Source organism: Canis lupus, chromosome 13 (assembly GCF_048164855.1).
Source record: "Canis lupus baileyi chromosome 13, mCanLup2.hap1, whole genome shotgun sequence".
Taxonomy (NCBI): domain Eukaryota; kingdom Metazoa; phylum Chordata; class Mammalia; order Carnivora; family Canidae; genus Canis; species Canis lupus.
In genome coordinates, this window is record NC_132850.1 from 27,852,292 (window position 1) to 27,877,088 (window position 24,797).

Genomic DNA, 24,797 nt, shown 5'->3' on the forward strand with positions numbered 1-24,797 from the left:
ACTTTTTTCTCTATTATAACTGTTGTTATTGTAAAGAACTGTTAGAATTGTTAACAAACTGTAATGAACTATTAATGAAGGAAATCAGCAATTCTGTATATTTCATTCCATAAATATTTTCAGACATCCAGAGAACTATCTATTGTACTTGAATGCAATAAGTTTTAATATTAAAAAAATGATTATATACTCTGTTTTCATATTATAAAGCTCTGGTACAAAAACACTTCTTTTTGCTCTTCCAAATATTCTGAATACTAGCAAATTGTTGATCTCTATAATCTAATTTGTCAAGTATTAGCTTCTGTTCTCTCAGGTTTTATCATTTGTATAAGGTTAAAAATCCATTATTACTCGATAAATATTTATAGATTTACTACAAATATGCCATTATTCTCTTTCATCTAATGGGTCACTTCAAAGATAAAAAGGGATACAGAAGGTAAATAATTAACAGAGACTAAACAATGATAAATAACAGGTGGTGTAAAATAGGTTTTTAAAAATTTATTTAAAAAAAAATTTTAAAGATGTTTTTTAATTATTTGAGAGAGAGTGTGTGCAAAAGTGAGAGATAGCATGAGTGAGGGTGGAGGGGTAGAGGCAGAGGGAGAGGGAGAAGACTCCCTACTGTGCAGGACCTGGATCATGACCTGAGCTAAAGGCAGATGTTTAACTGACTGAGCCATACAGATGTCCCTAAAATTTATTTTTATTTATTTATTTTTTTTGCAGCCTTATATCACGGTAGTGAACAGATTAGATTTTTGTGTTTTCCTTTTGCCAAGGACTCTCATGCTGAAGAAATACTCCTCTAAGATCAGAAAAAGAAAACAAAGGTATAAAAATATTACACAAATATTGCAAACATTCAACAAACACTTAGGCCTGCCTGATAGTATTTCTGCTGCAATATTCTATTAAAAATGTGTTTCAATGAAATCCTTTTAGAAAAAATTTTGCCAACGCCTCTTATTCGGGTTGCTGGAGAAATGAGATGTGGGTGGCAGTGACTAATTGAGCTGGCAGCTACTGTTTACTAAACAAGTTTGGACAGATTATACTTATGATAGCCAAATGAAATCAAAACCATTGAATACAGTCAGAGTAAGACAATCTAAAAGGGCAGCTGAGTTTTATCTGATAGCATACTGAATAATCTGACTCATTAAAATTCATTAGCATGTGGTGGCCACCTACCTCGTCAAGCACTGAGTGAGGCTTTGGAGTTGCAAAGAGCCTCAGTGACAGAGACTACCCTTATCCTGGGGAGCTGTGAGTAACGCATGGAAGTGGTGAATCACTAGATTGTACACCTGAAACCAACATAACACTGTATGTTAATTATACTGGAATTAAAATCAGTAAAATTTTTAAAATAAATAGAAATAAAGTGTAAAAAATTCCCCAAAGAATCTTTCTTAAGGAAATGAAGGCATGTGTGTTTATAGGCTGCTTTAGAGAACATGGTTATTCTGCTTCCTATTGCACTGTCTTTTAAAAAGTTCATAGGTCTCTGAAATCTGCAGTGTACTGAACAGATGGATGAAAAGATATATGATTGAATTAGTGAGCCTTCTATTGGAGCAAGAGCAATGCAGGATATCCAGTTAATGGATCCTTTCTTTATTTCTTCAAGGTCAAGGCAGTATTTTTGCTATAAAGAACAACAATGATATGATAATGCTTCACATTTATATAGCACTTTTTATTTGTCAAAGGTTTTTTTTTTTCTGTTCTCACAACATCATTTTTAGGAAAATAGAATGGTAGATTATGTTTATATCCTTCAGGGAATTGTGTATGCATGCACTGAACAAAATTTAAGGAAAATGAGGAACCAGTTGAGTATGGGAATTGAGTGATCTTTTAAGACATTTTTGCTACAGTTCAAAATTCATTGTAATTTTAATATTTTATTACTTCCACTGAAGTATACCCAAATCTCTAAAATTTTGAGTTTATTATCCACTGTTGAATATTAATCAGAAGACAGAAATAAATGATTAATTCAGTACAGAAGTCATTGTCATGAAGATTTTCAACCTTTCTTTTAAATCTCACCCAAATCAGTGTTGTTTTCTTAAAATTTGCAAATGTAAGGTACATGTTATAATTGCTTACTTAATTAGGGTTTTCTGAACAGAATGTAGGTATACTTTTCTATATAAGAAACTCAAAACATGTAACAATACTTCATCACATTTTGAATTCAGTATATATGATGATATCCTCCGAATTCAGAAAATAACTCAAAGTAAAATTCTGAATTGCAGAATTTGCTATTTTGAAAAACAAAATTAATAATAATTTCATGGAGTGATTTATAATAATATTCAATAATTCTATGTTACATATAATCATTGATTTGAATAAGTCCTAAACTTAACTAATGTAATTCAAAACCTTTTTTGGGGGTGGGGAGTAAAAGAACATTATGTGATTATTTTGAGAATTAGCTGGTTTCTTCTGGGCAAATTAAAATCCAAGGATCACACTTCTGTGTATATTCTATTCTTGATGTGTCTGAAGAAAGAAACAGTTAATAAGATTTGCAAAACCTGGAAGAAAAGGAAATGACAAAAGATCAAAATATAATCAACAAGAGCAATTTGCCAGGTTAACACTTACGATCACTTAAATGCATGCTGTTTAGGGAAAAGGGATCAGAGAGGGTGGAAAAACTTTGGAGGAAGTTACATATGGTTGTGAATAAGAAGTCTGCAAAAAGAGTCTTCTAGAGCAACCCAGCTGTCCAAGTTCATTTATAGAAGGACTAACTAATAGACAGTTCCATTTTAATTACATGGGCTATCATTGGACTAAATGTCTTGAACTGCTCATCTCGTTTTAGTTCATCATCTATGTCATTAGTCCTACAAAACCTCTTCTTTTTGTGCTAGGATCGTTGAAGATGGTGTGCAAAGGGTAGATAATAAAATGGACCCTAGGTACTATCTTGCATTGTCTTGTCTTAAATACCTCAGCATGAACACAATGGAGAATAAACATTTCAAAAGAATGGTATTAATGCAGATGAGAATGTTTTAATCACTATTCTGAGACTCTAACTATTACCAGTTGAAGGGAATTTATGGAACCTTAGGTCAATGCCATTGTGGATCAACATAGAATTAAACACAGTATCCTGTTCTGATCAAACCATGCATTATATATTCATTGCAATGTTATAGTCTACACTGTAATAATGTATTCACTCTCACAGTTTCTTCAAATCTATAGTCTTCCCCTGCTTTCATCAGTCTTCACTGAGACTGGAGAATGAAGTTCTGCTTCTGAATCTCAATTCTGCAGCTGGCACCCTGCAAGTCATGGAGTGTGTCTGTTTTGCTTCCCATTGTATCTCTAACAGCTAGCACAGTACCTGACAGTAAATGTTCTCCCTTCCTCCAAATTTATTGAATGAATGAATGAATGAATGAGTATATGAGTGAATAGTAGATTTACAAATGTAAAACATGGGTCTAGATTACCAAAGTTTGCCAACAAGAAGACTGTCCGACATGGGCTCCCACAGCTAAGATATGAAGTGTTTTTTATATTTATCACAAAGCAATGAAATCACTAACTTCCAAGATGACCATTTATTAAACTGGTCATTTGGCTGACTTAGGTATATTACCTCCAGTTAGGATCTATATCTCTCCTGAATATGAATAGTCTCAAGATCCTGACTCTTATTGTATTAATTTGTCTGATTAGGACTCCATCTGCAGTTTGTTATGTATGGTTTCTATTTAATACATTTTACCCTTAAACATATGAACAAAAGCTTACCTCTGAAGCCAAAAGTCCAAAGTTAATGCCAATTAATGTTAAAGCATTATCACTATACCATGTGTTGATTTTATTTTCACAACCCTAAGGAAAAAAGGTTATTTAGACTGACTTGGAGATGGTAATGGTCTTTTTTTTTTTTTTTTTTAAGATTTTGTTAATTTATTCATGAGAGACACACAGAGAGAAGCAGAGACATAGGCAGAGAGAGAAGCAGGCTTTTCACAGGGAGCCCAATGTGAGACTCGATCCCAGGACCCTGGGATCATAACCTAGGCCAAAGGCAAATGCTCAATTGCTGAGCCACCCAGGCTTCCCAGAAATGGTCTTATATACAATTCTATTACAAAGAAGAAATATAAGAGAGAGTGATTTACCAGAGTCTAAAAAGCAAGTCAATGTGTAACTGGAGACTATACTTTTTAGTCCAGAGAACTTCATATGACAGCAGGACATCTCAGTTACTACTTTTAAAGCTGCTAAGATGCTGTCATAAGACTGAATTCAGGATTTTTTTTAAAAAAATTAATTTTAAGTAATCTCTACACCCAATGTGGGGCTCAAACATACAAACTTGAGATCAAGAATTGCACATTCCATTGACAGCCAGCCAGGTGACCCAAAATCAGAAATTTATTAAGTTTAGAGAGGGATTTAATTTTCTGCAAATTCTGTAATATAGCAAGGTACGTAATACAACCTAAAATGATTGTTTCCCAAATAGGAGAAGCTTTTTAAAAAACATAATGCTCTATTTATCTGTGAATGAGTTATGTAACTGAAAAATGCATCTTATGATTAGAATAACATCAGCATATAAACTATATAAAGTATTAGAAGTTATTGCGGTGAAAATCTCATTTATTAATATCCCATACATGTAAGCAACAGATGAACCCCTACTCTTGCTTCTGCTACATTTACCTGAACACCACTTGTGTCATTGCTGGGTTCCCTTCCCTTTAGTTTCTGCCAATCCTTATACCTCTTTACCTCTGGTACTGCAGCTCCCCTACCAATGCTATAGACCAGAAATTTGCCAAAAGAGATTTGCCAATCTGCAGGGATTCAGGAAAGAGGATTGGAGAGAAAGGTTGATGGTATCCCAAGTTCCAGGAGCACTTGGATGACATACTCCCAGAAAGTTTATTTAATTTGTTTCTTATATACCTGAAATAATAATTATTCATCTAATTATGAGTTCAGTTTCATAAAGTAACTTAAGAACCTAATCACTATAAATAACATTGTTTTATATAAAACTTTGCTCAGAATTCTAAGTTGATTTGAAAAAATAAAAAAGACACCGTTAACACTTGGAGAGAGCCTTATCTTTACCTCTAGGTAAGTTGAATTCAGTGGCTCATCACAAAACCATTTCCTTAGTGTAGAATTTGTGCAAGAACATGGCACCTGTTCTGAATTTTCTTTATTTTTGTTCTTCATCCAATCTGTATAATTGTACTGGCCACAACACTGCAACTAAAAAAAAAGAAATTCTATGAATTTTACTATAAAATATTCAAAATGCAGTTAATTATGATTCCCATGCACATTAAAGTAGTTTTTGTGAAGAAAAGTTATTATTCTCCATTGGAATGTAGTAAATTACAAATATAAGTATACTTTTGTTGGTTTAATCCATTACTTTGTGGCTACTTTTGTTGATGTTAACCAGAACTAAAGATCTTTAAATATAAGTGGGCTATGTTAGCATGAAATTGTTAGATAAGAATTTATCATTAAAGGAACCCAGGATGGAAGAAATGCCTGATTTACTGAGGCTACCAACTATGTTTGAGCCAGAAGACAGAAGAGAGATCACAGCAGCCATATCTTCCTCCTCACTATAGCAGCTCTCTTTATATTTAGCCCCCAAATGCTGCAATGTGTATTTAATATATGTAAAGAGACACGGGGCTCTTTTTACTCTCTTAGACTCAATGTAAGATGTTAACTTTCAAGTTTTGCATTGTGTAAAAAAATGGCCACGGAGAACCAAAAAAGTTGGTAAGGCAAATAGCCACAGAAGCAATAAAATATCTAAGAAACACCTCATTTCTAATCCTGTCAAGCGGAATTGGGAGGATGTAAAAGAATCAGCTTATGTATTTGTCATCAAGAATTTAAGACAAAGTTGGAATGAATATTTCATTGCTTCTAAACTTGTTATTGAAAGTTACAGCATCAGTACTGCCTATGTCACAGTATGTACCAACAATTTTGGAAATGTTGCATGACTAAATGATGCTTTAGAGTTTGGGTTTTGAAAATGAGTTTGATCAAAGCTATATGTGCTATCTCAAGTATACCCGTGCCTGGGAACTATAAACTAGATTTTTATTAATAATACTGATGTCATACATTAAGCTGCTATCTTGTTTATCAATTTATCTCCATAGGAAGGTTTGATTCTCTGCCGTCAGCCCTAATGCAATCTAATAAAGTAATACATACACATCACAAATATCCGAGAAAAAACAAGACTAGTAAGAGCATCTATAATTATTACACCAAAAATAATATTTTATGTGGGGCACCTAGTATAGTAGTTAAGAATATAACATCTAGTGCAACATTTTCTGGAATTGAATCCTGGCTCTACCAACTAATTAACTGTGTGACTCTGGGTTAGTTACTAAATTTCACTGTCCTTTATCTATAAAATGAGGATAATAGTTCTTCATTGGGTTTGAAGGATTAAGTGAGTTAATAATACAGGCAAAGTGCTTCCAGAAAGGTCTGGTACTATGCCAATGCTTGCTGTTTTCTTTATCAAGCATTTACTATGTTCCAGCTGCTGATCTATATAAACCATTTGGTTTATATAGTATTGGTATTTGAAATACCATTGAAATATATGGTATTTGAAAATACCCATTCTTATGCCCTGCCTAGATATATTTGAACTGTAGAATAATAATCCTAATAATGTTAGCTAACAAGTATTAGTTCCAGATCCAAGGCTTTCTATAGATTCTATATATTACTTCATTTATTCCTGCCGACCAGAGGTAAGGGTTATTCTGTCCATTTTACTAATATGAAACTTGAAATTAATAAAGGTACTTGTCCAGGGTCAAAAAGCTCATATGAGGCAAATGGATACCTCAAATGGTAACCACTATGCTTCTCTGGTGCTAGCAAGCGCTGTGCTCAGACTTCTCTCCCACAGGTGCAGCAGGGAAGATTACCCCACTCGGGAGAAGACCACTTTTACAGGTGAAACCAGGTTAAAATGCACATCAATTAACCAAGAATAGGAGATTTAAGTTACAAAAGGAGGATAAAAGTCAAGATCTGTAAGTGGGAACAGTGCTATTCCACCCAGTTTTGTGGGGAAGAAATACAAGAACCTCTCATTCCTCTGACCCTATCTCCGGCCCTTCCCTGTCTCCTCCTTACCCCAGGGACCAGGTTTGGCATCTAATTTTTAGTTTTATGTTATTCTTTTCTTACTGTTTTCTGTAAAACATTCAGAACAGTCCACTTGGGTATGTCTTCAGGCATATCTTTAGATCCATACTCACTAATGATTAAGTCAATTTTATCATGCCATGCTTGGTGAACCTGTTGAAAATTGCATCAAAAGTCAAAATCTGAAATCACATGGTAATGGTATTTGTCTTTATCTGACTGACTTATTTTACTTGGCTTAGCAGAATACCCTCTAGCCCTTGCAAATGACAAGATTTTATCCTTTATATGGCTGAGTAATATCCCACTGTGTACATAATCACTAAATTCTATACCTGAAACTAATATGACACTGGAATTTAAATAAAACTTGGAAAGAAAAGTAAAGTCAAAATCTGGAAGAAACTTTCCTTATGGTTCCTAATAAAGGAGTATTCTAGTCAGTTTGCTCTGTGTTTTCTTTTTCTTCTTTATAACATTTTTAGCAATCTCAGAAAGTGCTGAGGCATTTGTTTTTTTGCATTATGATCTATAGGAGGAATATAGGAGACTTGTTTTATGATTAGGGAGAGAGTTATGGGCTATTCTCCTGAATGTCTAAGGATTCTGTTTTTCTTCTTATACCCTCAGAAAAAAACTGAAAAACTTTGAAATGGACCAAAAAGGATTACTGAGCATCTATTCAGTGGAAACTGGGCTTTCTTTAGTATAGTTTAGTAGAAGACTCTGAAGTCTTCTTATTCTATGGGAGGCTGTACCTGTTTTAGTTTTTAACTTACTTCACAACTTTGTAAGTTGTAGGAAGTTATAGTTAGACAACTGACTCTTTGTCAGAGGAATACAAATGAATTTTTCCTGGTGGGGTGCAGTTGGTATCTCCCCTACCAACCACGTTTTGTATATATTAAGAAACGGCCTTTATAAGTGTCTTCTCTTTGGACACTCCTTCAAACTGGTTTTGATTTCTTACCGGTTCCTACATTAATCAAGATCCTAAATAAAATCGTTGACCTGTGCCTACTGTATATTTACACAAGAATTATGACTTTCATTGAAAAATTATCCTTTCAAAATACTGTAACAAAAACAATCAGATTTGAAAGTCTGGGAGGAAACTACTATTTCAAAATACAGATATTGCAGAGGTAGATTTTAATAGTACCTTACTTACATATTTAAAAGTTTATATGACTTTCATAGCTAAAGTTAAAGGTAAAAAGAACAGATATTACTATGAACAAAGAGCTAGATACTCAGATAATTTAGTTATTTGCTTTTTTTACATGAATGACGATGAAGAACTGGGACTTCTCAATATGATCATTTGAACTCTAGGCTACTGGTTTCTCATTGTATTATGCTGTCTTTGAATAATGAAAATGAAATTACTGGTGGAAATACTACAACAATTGAACCATGTGTACAAGTTAAACTCTTATGTAGTTAACTTATATATCTATGCTCTAATCCATTTAAGAAGATTAGAATAATGCAAAGTGTTATCTAAATTTCTAAGTTATTTATTTAACTTTTTCTCTAAGTCAATTTTTATTTAGAATAGAAAATGTTTTTCCATTTTATATTGTGGGGAAGGGGCAGATTTATGTTCTTATTTACCTTCTAAAGCATTATTTAGTGGGACACCTGGGTGACTCAGTTGGTTTAGCATCTGCCTTGGGCTCTGGTCATGACCCTGGGGCATAGAGCTCCCTGCTTAGCAGGGAGCCTGCTTCTCCCTCTCCCAGTGCTCCTCTCCCCACTCATGCTCTCTCTCTCTCTCTCTCCCTCTCTCTCCTCTCTCAAATAAATAAAATATTTTAAAGCATTATTTGGTAGATCCAGAGTGCATATAAATCACATCTTAGTACCTAAGAGTTTCATATATAATCTCTGTGACTGCTATATAAATGAAATTCCCTCACACTTATTTATTCTGACATCCTTTGAAGCCCTAGTGCACCTCCCACATTGTTGGGTGCTGTAAGTGCCATAAAAGATTTAGAGGCTCCTAAGAGCTTAATTAAATATGAATGTAGAAGAAAAATCAATGTGAACAAAGCTGTTAGTTCTAGGTTCAGTAAATAAGTGTTTGAATTCAGGCTCTATCATTTGGTCATGATATATTTTAGCAAGTATCTCTTCTCTCAAATCCTCAGTTTCCTGTTCTAGAAAGTAGGACCAACCAATGCATCTCTGGGAGTTGTGAGGATAAAAACTGTAATGCCTATAGAGTGCTTATCACTGTCTCTGGCACATGGTAATTATTCTCAAACAGTCATTCTGTTTCTTAAATTAAGTAGAGATGAGTATGTGAATAACTCTTAAGTGAGTATGAACAACACTGATAAACTAAATTTACGTGCTAAAGATCCTGAAGTGTTATATTCAAGTTCTATCATCAGATCCTCAAGTGAGAGGCTGATAAGTTGGGATGAAGTGCTTTGTCATAAGCATAGTTTCATAGAACTCACACTCTGTATTGACACACACACACACACACACACACACACACACATACACACATACACAGAAATTTTAGTGCTAAATGTCAGATCATTAACAGTAAGTCCTGGGTGGTTAGATATCCAGGATAGAAGCCAAGCAAAGGAGAGCAAATGAAATAGCTAGTCTATAAAAGAAACTGTTTAAGTCATCAGTTGATGTCACTCTATACAGGAGGAAAGTAGGAACCATATTGTACAGATGAAGACATAGGCTTTTGGCTGTGAAGTAGCTTGCTGAGCACTAGTCATCTGTAGATCTCTAGGACTTCAAGTCCAGGCTCTTTCACTACAGGACAATCTCCCATGACACAAGAAGACAGACTGTGGGATGCCTGGGTGGCTCAGTGGTTGAGTGTCTGCCTTTGGCTCAGGGTGTGATCTCAGGTCCTGGGATCAAGTCCTGCATCAGGCTCCCTGCAGGGGCTTCTCCTTCTGCCTCTCTCTCTCTCTCTCTCTCTCTCTCTCTCTCTTTCTCTCTGTCTCTCTCTCTGTGTCTTTCATAAATAAATAAATAAAATATTTTTTAAAAAAAGACAGACTGTGACTATACTGAAACAATGACATTTCTTTAAAAATTGAAAGTAATCATTGACCTTACTGGGTAAGCTTTGTTTCCAAAAGGTTTTTTTTCAGGTAATATATTATTTTTAACTTAATTTGATAGATATAAATCTTATTGTGATTAATTATATCACTCATGACCATACCTGTGCAAAATACAGGAATTATTCAGTTCATCTCACTTATTTATATACTTATTTATGCATTTATTTATTGTTATTTTAAAGACTTTTTAATTTATTTGAGGGATTGTGCAGGGAGGGGCAGAGGGAAAGAATCTTCAAGCGGACTCTTTATTCAGTGGGGAGCCCAATGTGGGGCTTGATCTCAGGACCTATGATCATAATCCGAACTTAAACCAAGAGTTGGATGCTTAACCAACTAAGCCACCCAGGATCCCTGGTTCATCTCATTTAAATTAAATCACAAAATTTCAAATTTGTACAAGACTAAAGAAGTAGAATATATATATATAGTCAGTCTACATAGAAAAATAGAATTGAGTCACTCGTGGTAGCTACAGTTGGCTGGGACCAGTTTTGGATTCCCTATACGCAGTATCACCTCCTCTTTCCCCATGTTCTTTGTTATTTACAACATTCTCAATCTTCCGCTGAGTTGAAGACAAATTTCTCTAGTCCATCTTTCCATTCTGACCCTTGGTCCTTTCCTTATAGAATTCTGTAGTACTTCAACAAATCTCCCCCACTTCCAAAGACTTTTACCTTTTCTCTTAATATAGGCTCATAGGTCTCAATAATTTAAGATATACAGTTTTCTTTACATTTCAAGTAAAAAGGTGATCTTTCCATACCTCCTTTTTCTTTATGATGATGAATGCTGAAAACACAACCTGAACACCAAAGGCCCACATTAACAGTGCTGTGTACTGAAACAAAAGAAAACCAGAGATGGCAACTGTGTTTCTAATATGTATTTTAGATGCTTCAATGATGGGACAAGGCATATCATAAGAAATATACAATCTTAAAGTACACAGAGGAAGTGATAGTTCCCTCTCCCCACCCCCCTACCCTGCCCTAATGTCCAGTTCCCTGCTCAGTGGGGAGTCTGCTTCTCTCTCTCTCTGTCCCTCCCCATCCCACTCATGCTCTCACTCAAAAAAAAAAAAAATATATATATATATAATTATATATATATAATTTAAAAGACCACAATAAACCACCCTGAAGAGTTAAACTGCAAGACTAATATCTATTCAATTGGAGTAGGGGTCTGCAAAATCACCTTTAAGACAAAGAATAGTGCTTAGACCTATAAAATTTGCCCATAACTTGACTATGTGAATTAACATGGTTAAAGGAAAAATGTATCCATCAGAAAAGTATTGGTAAATTCAGAGAAGAATAGAAAAAGTGGCCTGATTGCAAAAGTAGCAGTGCCCTTCATCCGAGCGTCCAGACAAGAGTGTGGTGTCTTAGCTTCAGGTCCTGGTATTATGTACATTCCTTGTGATGGGGTCTTATGCTCAGTCATCGTCCATTCATATTTGAATCTCATAAGGCAAAAGCTTAGAAGCTGTTTTTCTCCCTCTAGTTTCCCCTTTCCTTATTCATCTCCCATTTTATACCAGTATCAGGCTCTGTGCTTCTTTTGCCTAAAGGGAAATTTATGGCAAGGAGAAAATAAAAATTTTCCTATAAGCCATTTCTGTCCTGGTTTCCAGATCCAAAATTAGAAGCTCAGTGAAAAAATTATGCTAAATGTTCTGGAACAAGAGAAAGGTAGGAGTTGAGAAGAGAAAGTGAGATCTCTTTTTAGACGAACAAGAGTCTGAGACAGATCCTGGAGGCCTGAACACTCCCAGAGCAGCAGAGTCTAGCATTGGGCTTCCTGGCATTACTCCAGTGAGTGCTAAGACCCCAGAGGGAAAAGGAAGTGTGGCTTCCAGCTTTGCCCAAAGAGCCTCTGCCAGAGGGAATATTCAAATAATAAAGGTACCAGGACACCTGGGTGGCTCAGTGGTTGAGCATCTGCCTTCAGCTCAGGGTGTGATCCTGGGATCTTGGGATCAAGTCTCACATCACATCAGCCTTCTTGTGGAGAGCCTGCTTCTCCCTCTGCCTATGTCTCTGCCTCTCTCTATGTGTCTCTGTGTGTTTCATGACACACAGAAAAAAAAAAAAAGAAAATGTTAAAAAGCTATATTTCATCTGAGTCTGTGCATTGTGATCTATACTTACTACAGGCCTGGTAAATGGTTCATATTAGGCCTATATTTCTAATTATAATTTACCTTTTCATGTTATATGGCTAGGGAGACATAGTGTGCAAGCCAGATGCCAGCGTCTGGTCCTCTCAGCAGTTATATTTCTCTTTGTTCAATAATAAATTGTGACTTCACTTTTAAGTTAGCTTCCCACATGGCATTCCCACAGGGAGAAAATTGCTGAGTCCTGGACATGTTTTCTTTTCCTTGCTAACCTACATTGCTTATTGACATTAACAGTTTATTTGGATTTCAGTCTTTAGATTCTTAAGTTTGGTTAAGTTTGGTTATCCTAGGCAACCCTAGGATATGGGTTCCTATTGACTCTGTGTCGAAAAGTAGTATCTAAGTGTGTAGGTGCAGAGGTCCAGATTTGATCCATGAAAAACTCACTAAGAACATTCTACCTAGAAGTTTTTTGAGGAGAAGTGCTTCATTTACCTTCTTCCCTAGGGCACACCATACTGCGATGTTATGGTGGAGTACATCAGTATTGCTCATTTGTGTGGCATAGACACTCAAAATCGAAGATACGAATTCATTCAGGCTACTAAAATGAAATACATACCAGAAGTAGGAGCCACCTGATTTCATTGTGAATTCCCAAATAACCCAAGAGGCAAAGAAGAACAATAGCAGATCCAGTTCCAATCAAAATTTGAAAAACATATACTATTGAATGATTATCTTCATCTGTGGAAACCACAAAATAAATTATTATTAAGTGATGTTTATATTCTATTTAATAATGTAGGCAGTAATCCAAGATTTCCCTCAGCAGTTGTTGCCAAACCAGTAGGACTCTGTGTGTGGGTATCTCTCTCTTTTTTTAAAAGATTTTATTTATTTATTAATGAGAGACACAGGGGGAGAGGCAGAGACACAGGCAGAGGGAGAAGCAGGCTCCTCACCAGGAGCCCGATGCGGGACTCGATCTCGGAACTCCAGGATCACGTCCTGAGCCAAAGTCAGCCGCTCAACCACTGAGCCACCCAGGTGCCCCAAGTGTGTCCCTTTTTTAAAAACTTCATTCTGGCACCCTCTTATTTAGTCTTGGCAACGACTTTTCTTCCTTTAATTACATGATAGAAAATGTTTTCATTTCAGAAGATCTCTTTACCTTCACCTTATCTTCATTGTCTTCTATGAAAGCAGAATTTTTTTTTCCTGAGGTAAACTCTTCTATGCTTAATGAACATCCAAAACATTTATGAATTTATTCATAAAAATTTTGAGTGTCTAATATGTGTGGGTTATGTTTCTCTTATATGAAACTCTGAGTTTATTGGTAAAATGACCTGATTAAAACTATATTTTATTCTCTCTCCATCTAGACTGAGCTCTCTGTGCTAGAGACCACATATATTTACATAGTCAACAGACTGTTAAATGCTTAGTGTTATGATACAGAGTGTAGAACACTGAGTTCCTAACAAATATTTGTTAAAAAAAAAAAAGAAGGAGAAAATAAATTAAATATGCCTAGATTTTATGGGAGAACAGTGGTGTGCTGGAGCCAGTTTGTTCTGGCTCATAAACGCTGTTACATTTTCAAAAAAATCTGTAAGCCAACTCAATTCATGTTGGCACTGTGAAATCAGCCACTGTGGCATTACGTATTTAAACCACAGAAATAGGTAAATACCATAAATCTAGACTTTGTATCCCAGAACCAGTTGTTAAACGTCTACCAACACATCACTAGGTACAAGAGCACCTAATCCAGTAGGGGGAGGAGGGTGGAGAGTTTAGGGAGGCAAGATTGCTGGAGAAGGCAGCACTGTGCTTGGGCTTTAAATGATGGAAATTGAAAATATCTTGGCTGGAATGATAGAGGCGTTCTGAGACACAGAAGAGCATGGTGTGTGTTGGACACTCAGCTTTGCTGGCACTTTAGGGTTTGAAGCAGGTGAAAGTGGGCAGGATTACAGGGGCCAAATCATGCCCACTTTGTGTACTCTTATCCAGTCTTCCTTACTGGAATTAAGCTCCCTGAGGACACATTTGTCTTCCTTGCACAGTACAGCATCCTCAGCTCACGGGATTGTGTCTAACATGTAGAATGGGCTCTATAAATATTTGCCATGTGAATAAAAGATTGCAGTGGGGAGCCAGAAAAAAAGTGTTTAATATTATGTGGCTAGATGATCATCTTAGATTATTTTAGCGACATTTGGAAGATAACTGAGAAAGGAGGTCAGAACACAAGCGGAGGAAGGTGGGACCCTTAGGTGTCATGGTGGTTCTTACAAATGGAGAGGTAAAGGCAGAGTCATTTTTAAGAAGTAGGTTCACTGAAAGTTGCAGATAAAAGAGAGAGGAGGAACCAACCAGTTTCTTGCCACAAACTGGTTATTTTCAGGCCCATGCCTTAAAACCTTAACTGAGATTTCACTTAATGTTTAAATACATAATTTAAAAAACCCCTAAAACTTAAAGAATAAGTTTCGGATTATCTGTTTAGGGTCTCCATCCCCCCGCCCCCACAAGCAAGTATATTAAGGTTAGTGAGAATTATCTTTCAATTCTATAATGGAGGGAAAGAAAAAAAGAAAATGACTTTTGCTCTACCCTAACTACGACACTATTAAATTAGATACTATATGGGAAGTGCTAAGCCCAGTGCTGGCACATAGTCAACATTAAATAACTGGAAGCTATTATTGCCATTCTTCTGGGGAAGAAAAGGAAAGAAAGGCTGTCATATGATCGCCACACACCCATGTACTCTGAGCAAACCACTAATGCACTCAGACATCATGGACACTTTCCCATAATCAACGTATAGAAAGAGAAGAGAATAAAGATCAGACACTTCAAATGTAGCTGAAAGTTTAACTAAATTACTCAATATTTTGTAGCACTTCATTACCTATGAAACCTTTTTATTTAGCTTTTGTTTTCCTGCAAATGTATTTTTTTCTTCCTCGAAGTCCACTAAGAAATGTAGCTTCTAAAGTATGCATGCCTTGTGTCATATATTTAATGATGCTGTCTAATAGAACTTACTGAGTAGTGGAAATAAACTAAATCTGCATTGCCTAATTACATAGCTAATACCCAATAGCCACATATGGCTACCGAGCACTTGAAATGTGGCTTCCTTCCCTACCACCAAGGATACGTATATGAAAACAACACTTCGTCTATTAAACTTCAGTCCATAGTGACCAAGGCATACTACAAAATGGTAAAACAAAGGGTTTTTTAATTCAGTTAAATGCATCCAACTATTTCATTTATATTAGGATAATTTTATTTTTTTTTTGTAACACGTAACGGTGAGAGTAATTAAGTTTTAAAAGAAATGATTTAACTTGAGTCTAGAGTTAGAACAAATTATTTTAAGATTTGTGTGGAATCAGAAAAGACCCCGAATAGCCAGGGGAATTTTAAAAAAGAAAACCATATCTGGGGGCATCACAATGCCAGATTTCAGGTTGTACTACAAAGCTGTGGTCATCAAGACAGTGTGGTACTGGCACAAAAACAGACACATAGATCAGTGGAACAGAATAGAGAATCCAGAAGTGGACCCTGAACTTTATAGGCAACTAATATTCGATAAAGGAGGAAAGACTATCCATTGGAAGAAAGACAGTCTCTTCAATAAATGGTGCTGGGAAAATTGGACATCCACATGCAGAAGAATGAAACTAGACCACTCTCTTTCACCATACACAAAGATAAACTCAAAATGGATGAAAGATCTAAATGTGAGACAAGATTCCACCAAAATCCTAGAGAAGAACACAGGCAACACCCTTTTTGAACTTGGCCACAGTAACTTCTTGCAAGATACATCCACGAAGGCAAAAGAAACAAAAGCAAAAATGAACTATTGGGACTTCATCAAGATAAGAAGCTTTTGCACAGCAAAGGATACAGTCAACAAAACTAAAAGACAACCTACAGAATGGGAGAAGATATTTGCAAATGACATATCAGATAAAGGGCTAGTTTCCAAGATCTATAAAGAACTTCTTAAACTCAACACCAAAGAAACAAACAATCCAATCATGAAATGGGCAAAAGACATGAAGAGAAATCTCACAGAGGAAGACATACACATGGACAACATGCATATGAGAAAATGCTCTGCATCACTTGCCATCAGGGAAATACAAATCAAAACCACAATGAGATACCACCTCACACCAGTGAGAATGGGGCAAATTAACAAGACAGGAAACAACAAATGTTGGAGAGGATGCAGAGAAAAGGGAACCCTCATACACTGTTGGTGGGAATGTGAACTGGTGCAGCCACTCTGGAAAACTGTGTGGAGGTTCCTCAAAGAGTTAAAAATAGACCTGCCCTAGACCCAGCAATTGCACTGTTGGGGATTTACCCCAAAGATACAAATGCAATGAAACGCCGGGACACCTGCACCCCGATGTTTATAGCAGCAATGGCCACGATAGCCAAACTGTGGAAGGAGCCTCGGTGTCCAACGAAAGAGGAATGGATAAAGAAGATGTGGTTTATGTATACAATGGAATATTCCTCAGCTATTAGAAATGACAAATACCCACCATTTGCTTCAACGTGGATGGAACTGGAGGGTATTATGCTGAGTGAAGTAAGTCAGTCGGAGAAGGACAAACATTATATGTTCTCATTCATTTGGGGAATATAAATAACAGTGAAAGGGAATATAAGGGAAGGGAGAAGAAATGTGTGGGAAATATCAGAAAGGGAGACAGAACGTAAAGACTGCTAACTCTGGGAAACGAACTAGGGGTGGTGGAAGGGGAGGAGGGCGGGGGGTGGGAGTGAATGGGTGACGGGCACTGGGGGTTATTCTGTATGTTAGTAAATTGAACACCAATAAAAAATAAATTAAAAAAAAAAGAAATGATTTAACTTAAGCACTATGTTGATCTCCATTATCTTTTTTATTTTTTTTCATCCAGAGTGTATTAGAACAATCCACAATCTTCCATTCTTGAACAGTATAAATGAATTTTGGAGAAATACTGCCACCTGCTGAATAAACCACGTATGCAATTATTTAAAATGGAATGCCTCGCTTCACTTAGAGAGCAAAAGAAAAATAGATACATACCCAAAGCTGTGAAAAAATTATTTCTATCTAATAACAGCCATGCACCAAATCCCATGAGTAGAAGTCCAAGAACCTACAGGAAAGACCATCAGTGCTTATATTCTTGGTGACTGCCAATAAAAATGCATTAAATTTTCTTTACAAAATAAAGACTCTTACCAAGAACGCTCCATTAATGAGATTAAGAAAGTATTTAAAAATTAATGTTTTGTTTTTTCTTGACATTCTTTTTCTCTCCAGATATTGGTGTTTCTGAAAAGATAACCACAATTTTTACTATAAATAGTCACCACAGTTACAACTTTAAATAATCCTGCCTACTCATGTCTTTTTTTTTTTGTGTGTGTGTGGCACATTTTTCCTCCGATAGCAGTTGTCAATATAACATTCCCCTTCTCCCTCCCGAATATAAGGACATGTTGAAGATATCTTGAAACTGGGCCTGTCTTCTCTATCTGCAGTAAGCAGCTGAGACCAAGAAGCCATTTGAATAATATGCCAGTAGCCGCTTTACTAAACTTCCTGCAGTTTTCAGAAAGTTAAATATTTTACTTTGTTTCTAGTCTTCACATGCCTTGTTCTCTTTGCTGGAAAGCTTTCCTTCACCTCTGACTGTCCCTCCTCTTTTTCCAGAATAATAATGTCGACTCCTCATTGAGGTCTCACCTTGGAATCCTTTGCTTAACCTCATTTTGTTGCTCCTCTATTTTCTCTTCACTTGTCTTTTCTTTCCTTATAGACTCTGAGCTCTATTAGTGGAGAGAGTAGAGCTGTGTGCCATTATAATCCCAGAGTGTAGCACACAGAGAGCTACTCAATAGATATTTGTTGAATGAATGACTAAGGAGATTTAGATTATTTAACTAGTGAGTAATTTAGTTTGGTATACAATGGAAGGAAACACACCAACTTAAGGTTGTGTTAATTAAAAATTATTTAATTTAGTTCTTAAAACTTTTATGGGAAAATCAACACTTACATCATTGGTTTTGGGGTGCTTTATGAGATATGAAGGTTTTTAACTCTCCTGAGCATGTTTCTGGATTTTATCTCTTCCTACAATGTTTCAGTTCTAGCCGGTACCATATTTTACAAAGTATTGTAGTTTATAGTGTTTTAATCACGCAATGCATAACTGACATGACGAAAACAGATTTAATAAGACTAATTTGAAGCTATTTGTCTCTAGCTGGAAAGATCTGTTTGTTGAACTGAAGGATGCTCTGGAAAGTGGAGAAATAAGAGATGCTGAGGCTAGTCAATGCACTTCCCTCTCCACTCTGACCCAAGGCCACATTCCTCCCTAAAATGCCATGGTTCTCCTTACTAGCTGAAGAAGGAGTCTCTCTAGGCTTCTACTCTCTGCTTTGAAGTCTCCTACTGCCATTTGGTTTCTCCAGGCTCTGCCCTCCAGTCTTATTCTTAGATTCCTCCAGTGTCTGGCCTGTTTGGATGGAACAATTAATTAGAAAGACTGCCTTATTTTTATTTCAGTTTCTCCCTAAGATGCTAGAGATACTTAATTCTGGCTTCAATTCTATTTACTTCTGCCTATAAGAATGTTGTGATCCTCTTCTATAGCCTACACAAGTTCTCAGGGCCAACGTCCTAGGCCTCTGTGAATGAGTAAGAAAAAGTAGACTCATGAACAAGAACACTGCCATGACTCTGGTGTGAAGTACTGTGAGGCGTAGACTTGACTGTTGATTTGGCAATAATTAGCATGTTAGAATCAGGGATAACATGCTTTATCAAAGGATCCAAATGCAAACATAAACTGAAGCTTATTTCTCTTTCCATCCAAGGTAGGTAATTGGTTCTCTTCTAGATCATCTTAGGGACTTGTTTCAGCCTATTCCATATCTGGCTCCCAAATTTCCTCATGGTGTCATCCTGTATAGCCACCAGAAAGGAAAGGGAGATGAGTAAACTCGGGCCAGCATCTTTTAAGCAAGTAAGGTGAAAGTTGCATGCTTCCCTTCAGCTCATATTCCATTGGCACATACTAAATCAGATGGCAGGTCTCAGCCAGAGGTGGAATCAACTATGTGCCCAAGATGAAGGAAAGAAGTGAACTAGGGTGAGAAGAACCAAACAAAATGCCCAACAGTTAGGAAAGGGTATTGTAAGAGATAATTAGAGGAAGAAAAAGAGCACTTGGATGCAGTTTCAATATGCCTTAATTTGGAAAAGAAAGAATCAAGCATAATCAGAAGGATTCCTTTAGGAATAGAAAAATTAAAAAAAATGGTGATCACTAGCAATAGAAAATTTGGGGAAAAATGAAAAAAAACCCTACATATTTCATGTTTAATAAGTGAATTTAAATTGGCAAAAGATATCTTTGTGGTTAAGCACTGGAAATGGAGTGCTGCTAAACAGATAGCATAGGTTATGCAAATTTGGAAATCCACAAGGAGCTCATGTCATGGAAATGAATGAAAGGGAGGGGATCGACTAAAAAAAAGTGAGCAAGTGTTTTATAGTAAAGAATGACATAATTAGGAATTTTAATTTTCTAATGCAGACTTCTATGAAATGAGGATGTAGTCAAAGCACGATCTCATGGAAATCAATAAATAATTTTCTAAAATAGTGTTGTATGATATAGAGGTCAAAGGGGTAAGAACTCAATACTCTCAAAGTCAGCCTACTTGGTAAGAAGACTGTTCATGGTAACTTCAAAACATCAGTGTTTTAGTCCATTTGGCTGCTATACCAAAATACCACAGATTAGGATGCTTATAAACAACAGAAATTTATGTCTTACAGTTCTGGAGGCTAGAAGTCTGAAATCAAGGTGCCTGCATGCATGGGTAAGAGCCTTCTTCCAAGCTTCAAACTTCTTCCCATATCTTCCTATGGTGAAAGGTGGTAAGGAGCTCTGTGGGATCTCATTTATAAGAGCACTAATCCTATGCAGGAGGTATCCCCCTAATGGCCTAATCACCCCCTAAAGATCCCATCTTCTTTTTTTTTTTTTTAACTTTTATTTATTTATGATAGTCACACACAGAGAGGGAGAGAGAGGCAGAGACACAGGCCGAGGGAGAAGCAGGCTCCATGCACCGGGAGCCCGACGTGGGATTCGATCCCGGGTCTCCAGGATCGCGCCCTGGGCCAAAGGCAGGCGCTAAACCGCTGCGCCACCCAGGGATCCCAAGGTCCCATCTTCTAATACCATCACATAGAGTATAAAGATTCCATCATGTGGATTTTGAGGTAATACAAACATTCGGACCATTGGAAGGATTCAGGTTAAAGAGTTGGAACACAACAAACAGGGTGTCTAAGCAACAAGTCAAGGAAGTCCATAGCCATATTTGCACAGAACCAGAAGAGGAGATGGTCATGTGCTGATCTTTCCCATCACAAGTACCACTTACTGGAAACAACATCACTGAAAATAAAAGACGTGCTAACACAAAGATACACAGTAAGTTCATTCAGTTCCTATTTAAATATTTGTAGTGTGGAAACTATGTTTTGTTTTGGTTTGTTGTTTTTGCTATAGACAAAGAATTTGTTTTTAACTTAATCAAATAAGGTCCTGGTGTGGCATTTCTTTTGTTCATTTCCTGATTAGGTAATTAATGGTCCAATAACAGAGATATTTTTTGATAGTACAAATAATGTAGGAAAGGACAATTTATAATGATTCAACTATCCACAGGTGCCATTTTCACTAGTTAAATAATAGCCAAATTACTTTTTGTTATCGTTTTTAAATTCCTTCTTAGTGCCAGGATAATGGAGACACAAAAATGAATAAATAGCCTGTCAAGGAGTCAAATATTAAAATCTGTTGCCCACTCTGAATTATGTATTGGGGGTGTGGGAACAAGAAATAGGGGGAACTGAGAAGTTTCAGAGAAGACGAATTTGACATAGTCCTTGAAGGTTGCTTAAGAAGGTCCTAGTCAGACAGAAATGGGGTAGACATAAGATTTCACAACACATGGAATACTGTGTTCACAAGCTTTGTAGTGAAGGGCATGGGAGTGTGGGTCAAAATGGCAAGAGATGAAAAATAAGACTAGAGAGAAGTAGACTCAGTAAAGATTGTGAAAGATCAAGTATGCTTTGCTAAGGATTTGCTTTTATTCTTTTACAGGTAATGGAGAACCATACTTCTGTCATCATTGTGGAAATCAAATTAGAAAAGATCATGTTTGGAATGCACTCAGTCCAGTACCTGGCTAAATATTACCTATTAATCTTGTGATAGTACAGTAATCTTATACAAGAGAAGTGCACATGAGCTTGGGAAATGGGATGGGAATGGTAGGAAAGTGATGGACTCAAATTGGTCCTTATGTCAGCTGCAGAGGCACAAAGAGGGTTGGAGAAGGACCTTGAGAGTTTGGGACAGGCTTTAAATGGAAAAAGAGAAGCAGAAGTCTAAGAACCCGACACTATAGGTCACCTATTAAAAATATTATTATGCAATAGTCATCCTCAAGAAAATAAAACAAATAGCTAGGCAGCTATTTGAGCTTCACTATGATACTCTGGGATATTTAAATTATATTACTCCTTTATAAGACAACTGTTGAACAATGTTTTTAAGTTAAAGTAATCTCACTACTCAACAAACATTTTCAAAGAAATCCTATTCTTCTCAGATGTCAGAGGAACATATAGTTATCTTTCACCCTTTCATGTAGGTCTTCAATAAATTTTACATGCTCTCTAAGGAAAATATATTGTGTTAGGTCAATAGGCTATAAACCAACCAGACCTGCAGATAATTTTCAAAATAAGATAAAAAATTCACTAAACTACTTAATAAAAAGAAAAAAACCCTACTCTGTTAAAACGTTATGGAAAACTAACATACTTAATTTTAGGTTATAATTTCTAGAAGATTTCAATTAAGTAAATCTATGCTACATACTGCACAGTTAACAGTTTCAAGTTAAATAGACTTATAATCTATAACTTTGAGGTAACTGTTGTATTTTGTTCTTTAATTGGTAATATTAATTAGTGATAGCTAAGTTATGACTAATTGATAGAGTTGTCAGTTTTCCTCCCAAGTAAAAAATAACATAAGAATATAAGAGATGTAGTAACATGCACCATAGATTGTCTTTAGAACTTTAAAAATTTTTCTTTTTCGCTATCAATTTGTTTGACAAGGTAAGATTTAAGGAAAAAAAGTAATTTAGACTGTGTTCAAAAAAAGCTGAATACTAAAATAGCTGTTTAAAATTAGTTCTGGAAGTTAATTTATTACTCATTGATGCCTACAGAGTTTTGACACTATAGAAAAAAGCTGTAGAGTTTCATAATTATAAATAAAATTAATCTTAAGAATTTTATGTGTGAATTTCAACATAATATTTACTTATTTATTTTTTTGGCTGAGCATTTTATTTTTTTAAGATTGATTTATTTATTTGAGGGGGAGGGGAAGATGGAGAGGGAGAGAAGAATCTCAAGCAAACTCCTTGCTGAGCGGGGGAGGGGGGGACTCCCACATGGGGGCCCCAGCCTGAGATCATGACCCTGAGATGATGACCTAAGCCAAAACTAAGAGTTGGGCCCTCAACTGACTGAGTCCCCCAGGAGCCCCGAGCCTGAGCATTTTAAATGAAGAATTTGAATAGTCTATACATTTGCAACAAAACTAAACTAAAAAAAAGAAAAAAGATGGCACTTCAGCATGGGCTTTGATAATGAAAATATCCTAAATTTTAATTAAATTTGAAACCAGAAGTCGTTTATTTTAAAAAACCATTGTCTTTGAGTGAGGGACTAACATGTGTTTTTTTTTTAAATATCAAAGCTCTACTTATTTCTCACTATTATTAATTCTTACGTTGATGCAATGTTAATTGTTACCAGGAAATAGTATATTTTCTTTCAAAGGCTCAATCGAAATGTTTGTTTTTACTCTATTGTATGTCAGATATCTGTTACTATTATGCTTAGCAACTTCCTCCTGGAATTTCACACTTTGCAAACTTGAAAAAAAATTAAGAGTAAGAAATACCTGTTATTAACTAAAATAGATTTCACATTTTGTACCACAAAAAAAGGAACTCAGATGAATTTTTAAGTCAAAATTAAAGAGCATGATATATACTTATATATCAAATATAATTATATTCAAATATATCAAATATAATATATTCTTATATAGCAAATATAATATATATTCTTATACATTAAATATATTAACTTCTATATCAAATATAATATATATTCAAATTTTATATTAAACCAGTAGGTGTTACTGTCAATATTTTACCATAAAACATATTTTAGAAAAAAAAATTTAAAAATATCAAATATAATTATATTCAAATATATATCAAATATAATATATTCTTATATATCAAATATAATATATATTCTTATACATTAAATATATTAACTTCTATATCAAATATAATACATATTCAAATTTTATATTAAACCAGTAGGTGTTACTGTCAATATTTTACCATAAAACATATTTTAGAAAAACATTTTTAAAAATCCAAAAAATAATAATAATTTTTAAAAATTCTTACCCCATACACTTGGGAGGTTTTTCACAGGCATAGGGTGATAGTCAATTCATTTGTCTTTTAAAAAATAAACAGCTAAAAATAAATAAATAAATAAATAAATACATAAATAAAAATAAAAAAATAAAAAATAAACAGCTGTCACTGAAAGCAAACCATTTATTGGTTTCCCTTGCAAACTATTAACTTCCCGTCCCGCAAGTCACTGTTCAAGCTTAAAGTTTGGTGGAACGAAGTGTTTACGTGGGCAACTGAACTGGACCTAGTTGCAAGTTGTAATAACTCACAATTAGTTGTGCCTTCTTCCGAATCAGTTACTAAGTAATACTAACTTATTACTTAGTTGTAACAAATATAATAGATCAGGAAAAAAAAGAAAAAAGGTCAGCCTACCTCGACTTGGGCAACGCTAGCAACATGCCGTTTCTTATTAAATCCTTTCCCAAAGCATTTGAACATCAAAGTATAACCTGGAAAAAAAAAAAGGTCAAGCTCCTCAGGGCAGCTCCTGAGCTGCGGCGTTCGGGGCACTTTGGAGCGGAGGTAGTTTGTCCTACTGGGGCACCGGTCAGAAGGGAGCCGCCCCTCTGCCCTGGGATTGGCTGTTGCCGTGGTTACGGTTTGTTTGCAGCGTCTGGGCGCCGTCTTCCAACCGAGCCTTGGGTTCGGCGGCTGGTGGGTGAGCCGGGGCCCCTCGGGGC

The 24,797-nt window shown here is 35.8% G+C and overlaps 2 protein-coding genes across 23 annotated transcripts in view; one reads left to right on the forward strand and one right to left on the reverse strand.

Moving 5' to 3' along the window:
• Positions 1-1,687: 1,687 nt before the first annotated feature.
• Positions 1,688-24,754, reverse strand: TSPAN19 (tetraspanin 19). 2 transcript variants are annotated; one of them, XM_072772965.1, is made up of 10 exons: positions 24,490-24,748; positions 24,100-24,171; positions 17,738-17,830; positions 17,579-17,651; positions 13,079-13,203; positions 11,095-11,169; positions 7,258-7,368; positions 5,137-5,280; positions 3,799-3,882; positions 1,688-2,561 (listed from the first exon to the last, which is right to left on the reverse strand). In XM_072772965.1, the coding sequence occupies exons 3-10, from the start codon at positions 17,801-17,803 to the stop codon at positions 2,493-2,495; spliced, it is 747 nt and encodes a 248-aa protein (XP_072629066.1). In that variant the 5' UTR covers positions 17,804-17,830; positions 24,100-24,171; positions 24,490-24,748; the 3' UTR covers positions 1,688-2,492. The 2 variants fall into 2 exon arrangements, with proteins under 2 accessions (XP_072629066.1, XP_072629067.1); XM_072772966.1 differs by lacking the exon at positions 7,258-7,368 and having other exon boundaries at positions 24,490-24,754.
• Positions 24,741-24,797, forward strand: part of LRRIQ1 (leucine rich repeats and IQ motif containing 1) — a 214,957-nt gene continuing 214,900 nt past the window's right edge. For 19 of the 21 annotated variants that reach the window (XR_012005746.1, XR_012005745.1, XR_012005747.1 and 16 more), the window contains exon 1: positions 24,742-24,775. The gene's annotated coding sequence lies outside the window, so the exon portion shown is untranslated. Of the gene's footprint in view, positions 24,776-24,797 lie in introns of all 21 variants that reach the window. The other 2 variants (XM_072772945.1, XM_072772948.1) reach the window with 2 other exon arrangements.